Here is a 10,816-nt window from a genome sequence, read left to right on the forward strand (position 1 = left end):
ATCCTCCATGAAGGAACGTTTGAGTACACGCCTTATGTAGCTTGTCGGAACACATTTACGTGCGAACATAACATCGCAGCGGCATTTAATGAACCGCTGAACACAATTTTAAGGTATTTAGTTTGATCTCGAGAGCTTGTTTGTTTATAACTCAACATGTCTGACGAAGAGGAAGATTACATGTCTGACGCGTTTCTCAGCAAACTGTAAGCAATAATTTACTTTACGTCTCGATTTAAACGAAATAATGTGAATATTGTTAACGAAAATGTAGTTGGGAAATGTCTAGAAAACGTAGTATTTAAAGGTAGTAGCCTTACATTTAAAGACACCTACCTTTTTGTATGTTAACATTTTTCATAAAACAATAGATTTTATTACCATCTAATGAAACCTGCTCCTAATCAATGTTGGTTCGAAGCCTAATCAAAGGATTTGTAATAAACACACATCCAAGAACTTTAGATTCAACGAGTGTAACTTTTTAAGTTTATAAAGAGAGGAAGTTAGGTTTGAATAAATTCTAAGAAAATAGCAAAGAAAACTTTTTTTTTTAAATTGACAATTTGCAATAATAGTTTTAAGGTGGCGGTTCAATTACATTTAATGCATGATCCACTATTAAATTAAATATAAATATCCCAACAATAATTAGTTTAAATGACTATTATAGCCAAATACAAAGCAATAAATATAAAATAAATAAATAAATATAAAAACACAACAAATAATTAAAATTAAATACAATTAAAAAAGGAGTTTTTTAATTGTATACGTTTAAAAAGAGTAAAATTATTTTAAGCCAAGAATTTGTAACAAATGCAGAATGATACAGAATGTAATAAAAATATAGAAAGTAATTTGTTATGGCATAGTGTTTGCAAATAGGTGATGTAAAAACATTAGCATACAATTTATTCTAACTTCAATATTTATAGTTTGATTCAAAACTTGGGCAGCTCCATGAGAAAAGACTGTAGAATGAATGTTATAAAAGTAGTATAAGTGTTGGGGTACAACCAAGTTCATAACTGTTTACTTTTTTGTACTTTATTTTGATTAATAGTGAAGGTTCATTTTAAAATGTGTTTTATTTGTTTATTTACATCAGGTTTTTACAAATAACTTATAGATTTAGTGTAAAATAAAAAGTCCTACAAATAATTGTTCTTTTGACCGACAGTCAAGATGTGAAACCTGGCGTCAGCATGGTGAGGAGAGTAAAAGAAGCAATGAAAAAAGAGGTCCAACAAAAAGAAAAGAACATCCAGAACCGACAGAAGAGCTACAAAGAGCAGGAGAAGGAAAGCCGAGAGGTGGCTTTACAGAACTCCTTAAGCAACCAGAACAAGGGCTTTGCTCTTCTTCAAAAGATGGGTTATAAAGCCGGTCAAGGTCTCGGGAAGGGGGGTGAGTTTCATCTTTTCTTAAAAACACATTTTGAATCAGTATTGGCTGTAAGAGAGCACTGGTACTAATCTTTGCTACCCCTTAGGAGCAGGAAGGGTTGATCCAATTCCACTAAATATAAAAACAGGTATGCATTACTTATCCCTAGTAACAGTTTGAGTGATTAAAGCTTTGTTCCAGTGTTTTGTGTGTCTTCTTTTGTTTATACTGTCAGACAGAGAAGGTATCGGAATGGAGGAGGTAAAGAAAAGGAAAGCTGATGAGGAGCTTGAACACTATCGACGGAAAATACGAGCCAAACAAGAAAACGAGTCAAAGTCACTAGAAGATTTTAGGTAAAGTTGGGAGTTTTACACAGAAAAAAAAAACAAAAAATCAGCTTACTTGATTTTGGTCCTTTTAGGTCCCGAGTAAGAACAGAAAGAGAAGAAAAGAAGATTGAAGGAGACCTCAGGAGAAGTCAGAGGGCATGTGAGCAGCTTGACAGCCAGAAGGTTTGAAAGATTTCAGTTTAGAATGAACATGGATGCACATGGCAGAGTCACGCCACGCCAGGACAATTACCCAGCAGAAATCGAATATTCTCTGATTTATTTATCACTGATGAAACACAGTAAAGCTATGAGTGTTTAGAATTCCTAACCGAATCTCCAACTACTAAAAAAAACTAGTGCAGGACGACCTAGTACCTTGGATTTTAAAAGCAACTTGGACACCATGCTCACTACTTTTTTATCATTTCACGTAGTAAAAATCAAATCAATCCGTACATTTTACGACGTCTAATAATGAATCCACTGTGTTCTGGTGATGAAAATGTGTATGGTTTAGTTAAAAAATTACATTTAAACAAATTTTTATCCATAATAATTGTTCAAACGCAATGCATTATGGTTCATATTTGCTAATGTAGTGATTAACGATGCACACTGGTTTCCAAATGTCTGGGAAACTTTTAGGGCACTCGATTTTGAAATTGTAGATTTGAAAGCACTACAAAATGGCGAGCGCCTTTTATAGTGAGTAGTAAATGAATTGGGACATAGCCTTTGGGTTAATTGTTTTTTTGTTTTTTGGGGGTCAGAGCATAACCACCCCAAGAGAAGCTTGGTACTGGCCAGAAGTCAATGCTGATGAAGAGGAGGATGATCTAGAAGAAGAGGAGAAAGAAGAAGAAGAAGGAATCAACCTTACTGTTAGTATTCAGTTTTACATTTTTAAAATGTACATTTTTAAGGAAAGACGAATTTGAGCCTTTCGTATTTGTTGGGTTTTTTATGTAATCTTGTTTCAGTGCAGTCATTGTCAACATTTGTTTGTAATGGTCTTTTGTTCTGCTTTTGGAATTTAAAATATATATTTTTTATGTAAAGTACTTTGAGTCACATTAGTTGGAGAAGTGCTATACAAATAGAGTTTGATTTGATGATGACATGGAATTAACATGTAGTACACACACAGCATGTAGAATAGCTCAATATAATATTTACCTGCATTTTTTACGCCTCCATCTTTTACAGCCCTTTGATAAACTCCAAATTCTAACATCCTATTTAAGAGGAATCCATTTTTACTGCATCTGGTGTGGGACGACCTATAATGGTAAGAGTGTTAAGAATAAAATACTTTTTAATAATCAAAATATTTGTGTTTGATATTTTTTGGTTTTTGTTGTTCCTTACTTATACTTATAAGTTTATGCATTTATTTTATAGATGAAGAGGACTTGTGCTCCAACTGTCCGGGGGATTCAGCAGCAGACCACGAATGATTAAAAGAACATTTCTACCGAGTAAAAAACTTGAGAAAAATCCTTTATCCTGGGAGTATTTTGTGCTAAGATAGTGTACAGACAAAAGTAAATGATGCATGTAAATAAAGCTCAACATCTTTTCAATAGATAATTCAAAATTAGGTGATCTGAGCTGAAGTTACATTTATTTAAACCTCATACTGTTCCATGGATAAAAAATGTGATTGGATGTCTGTTTTGTTTAAAGAAATAACAGCAAAAACCAGCAATCTAGAAAAGTTGTTTTATCAATATTCCTCATTAAAATTGGTTTTATTTAGATGTTAGCTTCTCTCTTTATGTTTCAGTCCAACCTTTTTTTGTAAGCATATTATCGCTGAAAGGGTCTATTTGCGAAGTTTTACATTTTGTGTCAGTTAATGACATTTTTCTCTTTAATATTAGTTAAAAAAAAAGAATAAACAAGAATTCATTTTAGATGGGGAATTAGAAGATCTGGATTGTTGCTTAAATTTCTTTGTTTTATTATTTTTGCAATTTTTTCCATAAAACTGTTTTTACAAAATGTGTAGAAAATTTAGTGTTATACATTTTCACGATAAAAAAATATTGGTGTATCTTCAACATTTAAAGCAACTTTTAGACAAATATTTGAGTCTTTTTGTGTTGTGATTTAGCTATTACTTTGTAATAGAGGGCACTATGGTGTCTTTTTTGTTTAATATCAAATAAAAACACCATTGTTTTCTTACGTTTTATTTTATTTTTTTCAATTCAATACGTTGTTTTGTTCTTTAAAATAATATATTTCGCTTTTTTAGACAGAGAAAACTGCCAAAGCACAGAGTTCAGGTTATGGCTTTATGCACTACAGTTCCCATGATTCTTAGTAATGGGCGTGGTGTTCATGCGTCTAAATATTTGGAATTAAATCTTTTAATTAAATATGACTTATCTTTAATTATTGAAGATAACATTTATAATGTACTAAATTGGAGAGTTGAACAGTAAAATAATACATTGGATAAAATAAACTCCACGTGCGCTGAATAATGTTTATGACGAAATCGAAACTTAAGAGGAGAGTGAGGAAGTTGTGATGTGAGGGCGGAACAGGCCGATTGACGTGTTGTGTTCAGCGGCGGTTTTCTGTGATCTCTGTGAACGTTAGAAAGGTTTTCCTGAATGATTCCTCATGGATTCGATGAATTACGTAGGAAAGCTCAAAGAGTATGCAGACCAAGAGCGCGTGACCGTGAACTACGAGGACATCGGATCTGATGGACCCGATCACATCCGAAGGTGCGGATCAGAATTCTGCAAATGGACGACTGTATCAAACTGCTAAAACATTACGTGATATTCTTTGTGCAAAGCAACCAAACTCCTTAATCAATGTAACGTTTATAAAAAAAAATTACAATAAAATAAAATAAGAAATACAATTTAATGAGAATGAGGAAAACGTGGAAACCTCTAGGAATTTGCTGCTTCCAATGGAAGCTCACTCATCTGCTGTTGTGAACTTTTTCCAAATGGTCCTTCACGTCCCTGAAAGACCTTATGAACATCTTTTAGGAATAAATAGACCATTTATTATAAAAAAGAGAAAAAAATGCTGAGTCATGCCAAGCAAATAAACAGACAAAAATAGTGACTAATAGTAGCACTGCAGGGAACCCAGACTAGAAGGTGCATGGCAAACATTTGTTTACCTTTTAAGTTCAAAAACAATTTGAAAAAGGTGAATTGAAGATAAATTTCTACTAGATTTAGCCTTCAAATAAGCATTACCTTTCTAGTTTTAGTGCTTTATGGATTCCTCTCAACAATTTATTTCATATAAAGTACAGCTGGTAATCCAATTCTTAGTCAATGTTGTTTAATTTTGAACAATCCAAATCAATTACCAAAAATGGATCCAGGACATCTTTAACCAAAAATTCCAAGTAAAAAATAGAGTTGTGGGACAAACCTTGAACCTTTAGGTGTTGTACAAAGTTAAAATTACTTCTCTGGTTCTTCATTTTATCAATTAATCAATATACTTTATTAATCCCACGGGGGGAAATTCATTAAATCTATATTATATCATTATATCTCCTAAGGAAGCTGAATCATTGTTAAGATCGTATTTACTTTATTTATTAAATCATAACTGCTGATTAAACGTACAATAAAACTCTGCTTTGACCTGCACATTGAGGGAGATCTGCTTTGCTGGGGTCTGTGCCATCTGGAGGGAGGAAAACCGGGGAAAAATCTGAAGAAGGATCGGTAAAAACTGATCAGGAAGCGCTACAGGAACTCAGACTAAACATTTCCATGCTTCCAAAGAGAAGTTTATTGTTGACTATTTGACCTTGCATCCCTTAATTAGTTTTTTTGTAACCTAGGCAACCACCAATATTCTAATAAATGAGGGACTTTCTGCAGAACGGTGGAGGGTGGAAAGTCTGCTGAGGTTCTCCTCATGAGAAATCTCTCTCTGACTCTCGACTTTCTTTGCAGAAAAATCTAGAACAATCATGATAGTTGTTTTAGCAGTTTTCCTATATTTACTGGATTTTTTGTTGTCATTTTATTTAGAAAAAATGAGGGTAGATAAGTTTCTTTTAAGGTTTTATCTGAATATTTGACACACAATTTTAGTGCTTTTCATTTTTAAATTTAAGTGTTGTAAACCAAAGTTTAATACTCATTTTCTTTCAAAAAATGTTTTATTTATTCATTTATGTTTGCAAGAATACTTCATGTTAAATGTTTAATTAAATTATCTCTGAGTTGTAATTTTATTGCTGAATGTTTTCCATAAAGTTTGAGTTTTGGGGACATTTGTACCACTTTGATCTATATAATCTATATATGTATTGCAGTATTGTGTTATTTTAGCAGATATGTTTTAAAAAATCTGTTTATAGAGTTTTCCTATTTAAACAACACATTTAAAGTCTTTAAATAATGATTAATATTTTTTTAATATTTGCACCTTTCAAAAATTTTAAAATCAGAATAAAATGGTAAAAACAATACAATAAAATGCATTTAAAAATACTATTAAATAGTCAAACTTGAAAAGAATTAAAATATGTGACATAATAAGCTTTGCCTGGTTTGTAATATCTGTAATGTTGGTATCAAGATGAATATGATTATTAAAATAACTTTATTTGCTTTTTAGTTTTACCATAAGGGCAGTTGTGAATGGAGACGCATACCCTGAAGGAGTCGGAAGTAACAAGAGAGAAGCAAAGAAGAATGCTGCAAAAAATGCTTGGATGTCCCTGATGAAACAATCAGTGGATTCTTCAAAGGTATGTTTTACTGATCATTGTTTATGATCATTGTTCGTATTCATTTCAATACTTTTTGTAATGGTTTTATTCATCTTCACAGACAGAAAATGAGAAAAAGAGTACCCACTACGTCAGCTGGCTCTACCTCTTTGCCCAGAAGAGCAAGCTGGTTGTGAAGGCTGTGGAGTCGCTCAATGTTGGAGCTGTTTTTTCTTCTCAGTAAAGTTCCTCTCTGTACCTGTACTGTCATTAGCATTTTAGCGCTATTTGCTGGATGTTCTGAAGCGTTCCTTTGTGTTGTTGTTGGTAGGATGTGCTATTTTGTGGTTGGAGATAAGGAGTATCCACATGCCTCAGGAAAAACAAAGAAGGAAGCCAAGGAGGAAGCTGCTAGGCTGGTTTATGTGGAGATGTTTGGCAGTGAAAGCATGGATGTGAGTGGTGGTGGGCAGCGAGGACTTTAAAGACCCACTCCAGTCATCGCTTCTGTTTCCAAAGCGTTCCCAGTAGGCTTTTAATTACGATTATGCGGTTTTATAGGCAAAATGAAAAAACCTGTCCTTTTCTAGGACATAGTTTCTGTAGAGCAGCAGTTCATTAGAAATTCACCTCTGAGTTGTGGGCTTGGGGCTTGTGCCCCCAGCATATTTTCTATATAACAAATGAGGGCTTTTTCAAACAGAACATTATCGTCTGCTCTGATTCACACCAATATGAATAAAGAAATACTCAGAAATGCAAATTTTGTGCTTAAATTTCTTTATATATGTCCTTAATCATACGAAGAATGAATCAAGAACATGTTTAAAAAAAACACAATTTTCCTCGGAGTGGGTCATTAAGAGAAGCTCTTACATGGATAAAAGTCAAAAGTTTTTTCTTTTCATTTTTTATAGACTGGACTTGGAAAAGAAAGTTTCACGTCTCCTGAGCAAAAACAACCGTTGGATGAAGCTGCTTCAGACATCGGGTGAGCACAACAACTGAGTTGTTTTTGTTCATGGTTTTCAAATGGCTCCTTTAGGAGTGAATCTTGTTCTTACCATCGCAGTGATCAGATGAAGAACTTAAGCATAAAGACTGAGGACGGCGGCTTCAAACAAACCAACTTTATAGAAGCGATAAACCTCTACTGTCAGCAGAAAAAGCTGAATCAGACATACGTTGAAGAGAGCAGAGCAGGTCCTTCTCATAACCCTACGTGAGTTTCACTGAGGTTCGTTTAGATGCATCAACTTGAAGGTTGTACCAGAAGAATAAAACTCATTTTTTTTCTCTCAATGTAGATTTTTCTATAAATTACTCCTCAACAAGCAGGAGTTTCCTGTGGGTGAAGGGAGGAGCGTCAAGGAAGCAAAGCAGAAGGCCGCTCAGCTGGCCTGGTCCATAATAAAAGAGCAATCAGTATTTCTATTTTTTTAATCTGTTATTTCATCTGATTCATAATTTTTAAGTCATTAGCAGCTTCATTAGAGCTTCATTTAAATATGTGTTTTTAGGAAACTTCATTCAGTGGGAGAGCAGCACCCTCCACACCAACAAGCCCAAAGTGAGACACGGACAGAATGAAAGATTCACTTCTTCTGTGGAATATTCCTCTAATAGTGTGTTTGATTCCTTTCAGGGACTCTGGACAAGTGCATTCAAACAGTGGAAGTGACTGGATTGAGTTTAAAAATTCAACACCGCCTCGCAAGATTCAGGTATGGATTTCCTTCACATCCAACCTTCTAAAAGTACCAAATGTCCCCAAATTAACAAGTGGTACAGCTAGATTCATAATCTGTTAGATCATAGATTTATTAAATGAAAAGTATCTTATTAAATTACTTTTTTAAGTTTTATTTGAGTTCCTGCTGATTTTGTGGGTTTGCCCATCTAAGATGAAATGGACAGTATGCTATCTAGGTGGTAGCTTTATTTGAACAGTGAGATAGAAAATGAAGAAATGCTCTTTAACCCTCGTGCTATCTTATTGGGTCCAGATGACCCACCCTTACATGATGTGTGATCCCTCCCATGACAAAGGTGGACAGGATTTTATGTCTGCCACAAACAACAGTAAAGATTAAAAAAAATCCTTGAAAAAAAGTTCAGCGTGCTTTCTAGTCAGATGACCCCATTTTTAATGTAAACATGCCTCGAGTAGAACAAGGGTTAAATAATTTATATAAATGTATTTGCATTTCATTAAAGGAAATAGATGATTGATTCTAGCAACCATTAAGAGTTCTGGTTCACACAGACCAGCTATCAACCCGTCACCTAAATTGAAGACACCTGTTTGAACTAATCACCTGTAGAAAATACACCTGTCCATTGAATTAGACTCCAAACTCTCCAAGACTAACGTATGTAACTACGGTTCTATGAATCCTCCATGACCGCCAGAGCTCCCAGTCCCTCTGGTTCCTTGCGTTGGGACCACGCTCCTGGTCCCACGTGACTTTATAGCCTCCCATAGGGGTCACCAGGAGATCACAGGTGACATTGTTGTCATTAAATTCTCAAACTACGCATGTGCCAGAAGGATCATTCAGTGCTTGAAAGGCCGTCTCTGGCGGTCAAGAAGGACGAGATAGAAAGAGCTTTCAGTGGATTCAAGAGAGAAGATTGTAGACCTGCACAAGACCAGAATGGACTACAGAACCATCAGCAGGAAGCTGGGGGTTAAAGGGACAACTGCTGGTGCAATTGTGACAAAATACAAGAACATGACCATCAATCCACCTATAAGACTGTGGTTCCAGTCCACATCTCACCTGGTGGGGTTTCCATGATCTTGAAAACAGTGAGAAATAGACCTAAAACAACACAGCAGGAGTTAGTTGATGATCGGAAATTATCTGGAACCACATTCACCAATTGGGAATACTTAACAGCACAATTGTTAAGTATTTCACATGTGCAGACCCACCTGAAGTCATCTGAAGTTTAGAGAGTGACTGGGAGAAGATGCCGTGGTCATATGAAACCAACATGAAGTTCTTTGGCATCAACTCAACTTGTTTTGTTTGGAGGAAGAGAAATGCTGCCTTTGACCCTAAGAACACCATCTCCACTGTCAAGCTTGGAGGTGGAAACATGATTTAGGTTTTTTTTTTCTGCTCTTCACCAAGTGGATGGGCGGAGCCATGTACCGTCAAATCTTGAGTGAGAACCTTCTTCCTTCCACCAGGAGATTTAAAATGTGTCGTGGATGAGTCTTCCAACAGGATAATGACCCAAAGCAAACAGACTAGGCAACCAAGTAATGAATGAATGAATGTTGAATGAATGATATGGTTTATTTCAACCAATCAGGAATAATACATGAAAAAAGGCAATTGAGCTGGTTAGAAGAAGCATATCAAGGTCATAGAATGGTCCAGACAGTCTCTGGACCTCAATCCTATAGAAAACCTATGGGAAAAGGTGAAACTCAGAGTTACCAAGCAACAGCCACCAAATCTGAATTATTTAGAACTCTTTTGTAAAGAAGAGTGAACCAAATTTCTTCCTGCTATGTGCAGAAATCTGATCATCAGCTAAAAAAATGTCTGACCTGTGTGCTGCTAATAAAGGTTTGGCCCCAAATATTAAGGCTCAAATATTAAGGCTTTCCAGCAAATGAGTTCAAATACTTATTTTCCTTCTTTAAAGTAAATTTCTTGCAATTTTCTATCTGCTCAATGAAACTGTCATTAGGATGACTTACTGTCTGTTTATTTTTAGGTGGGCAAACCTAGAAAACCAGCCAGGGTTCAAATACTAATTTCCTCCACTGTACTATAGTAATTACTGTTTTTCCTTCTTCACATTATAAAGGGACGGACTCCTGATTCAAGACCTAAAGTTAGGTAAGATGATTTTTTATTTTCAAGCAGAAGTTAGTTTCACTTGATATTTCTGCTAACTGAGTCTTGTGATTCTTTAGACTTGCAGCAAAATTTGAAAGAGCACTTTCTCAGAGTAAAGAGGTAAAAGAAAAAGAAGATAACTATCAAGCTAAATGTTTCTTTTGCATTCTTTAGAAAAGTTAAACTTTTTACTATGCCTTTTTTTGAGGATGGAATAAATTTTAAAAACAAGTGTAAAGGAGAAACTGCGACTGAAGAAGCACAAACTCCTTTGATGAACGGCAGGTAGGACATTTTGCATTGTTTCTTTAGTTTTTGTGAAGTTCCCACAGATTAATCCTCATCCACAAAATTGTTCACTATCAGCAGGATTGAGGAAAAGCATTAATTTAGTTTTCATGTACCCTAAAGGAAAACAAAGGTTGAAATATTGGATATCTGTCTTAGTCAACATTTAGAAATCAGTCATACCGTATTTTCCGGACTATAAGTCGCGGTTTTTTTCATAGATTGAACGT

At 34.9% G+C, this 10,816-nt stretch overlaps 2 protein-coding genes across 2 annotated transcripts in view; both read left to right on the plus strand.

The window, feature by feature from the left end:
• Positions 1-42: 42 nt before the first annotated feature.
• Positions 43-3,645, plus strand: gpatch11 (G patch domain containing 11). The gene is made up of 8 exons (XM_024297435.2): positions 43-206; positions 1,184-1,410; positions 1,496-1,537; positions 1,625-1,745; positions 1,814-1,904; positions 2,495-2,605; positions 2,931-3,012; positions 3,126-3,645. The coding sequence occupies exons 1-8, from the start codon at positions 157-159 to the stop codon at positions 3,179-3,181; spliced, it is 780 nt and encodes a 259-aa protein (XP_024153203.1). The 5' UTR covers positions 43-156; the 3' UTR covers positions 3,182-3,645.
• Positions 3,646-4,062: 417 nt separating this feature from the next.
• The window catches only part of eif2ak2 (eukaryotic translation initiation factor 2-alpha kinase 2), a 25,356-nt gene continuing 18,602 nt past the window's right edge, over positions 4,063-10,816 (plus strand). Inside the window, 12 exon segments of the mRNA XM_036215616.1 lie at positions 4,063-4,465; positions 6,345-6,477; positions 6,560-6,678; positions 6,770-6,893; positions 7,356-7,429; positions 7,511-7,660; positions 7,746-7,863; positions 7,959-8,008; positions 8,084-8,162; positions 10,267-10,298; positions 10,376-10,418; positions 10,507-10,583. Of these exon segments, the coding sequence (XP_036071509.1) occupies positions 4,359-4,465; positions 6,345-6,477; positions 6,560-6,678; positions 6,770-6,893; positions 7,356-7,429; positions 7,511-7,660; positions 7,746-7,863; positions 7,959-8,008; positions 8,084-8,162; positions 10,267-10,298; positions 10,376-10,418; positions 10,507-10,583 (1,106 nt within the window). The 5' untranslated portion in view covers positions 4,063-4,358.

The sequence above is a fragment of the Oryzias melastigma genome, linkage group LG15 (genome assembly GCF_002922805.2).
Source record: "Oryzias melastigma strain HK-1 linkage group LG15, ASM292280v2, whole genome shotgun sequence".
NCBI lineage: Eukaryota > Metazoa > Chordata > Actinopteri > Beloniformes > Adrianichthyidae > Oryzias > Oryzias melastigma.

Coding starts and splice junctions, on each gene's coding strand:
- gpatch11 (XM_024297435.2), top strand. CDS start 157: ATGTCTGACGAAGAGGAAGATTACATGTCTGACGCGTTTCTCAGCAAA. Junction 1,411..1,495: donor TCAAGGTCTCGGGAAGGGGG/GTGAGTTTCATC, acceptor GCTACCCCTTAG/GAGCAGGAAGGGTTGATCCA. Junction 1,746..1,813: donor AAGTCACTAGAAGATTTTAG/GTAAAGTTGGGA, acceptor TGGTCCTTTTAG/GTCCCGAGTAAGAACAGAAA.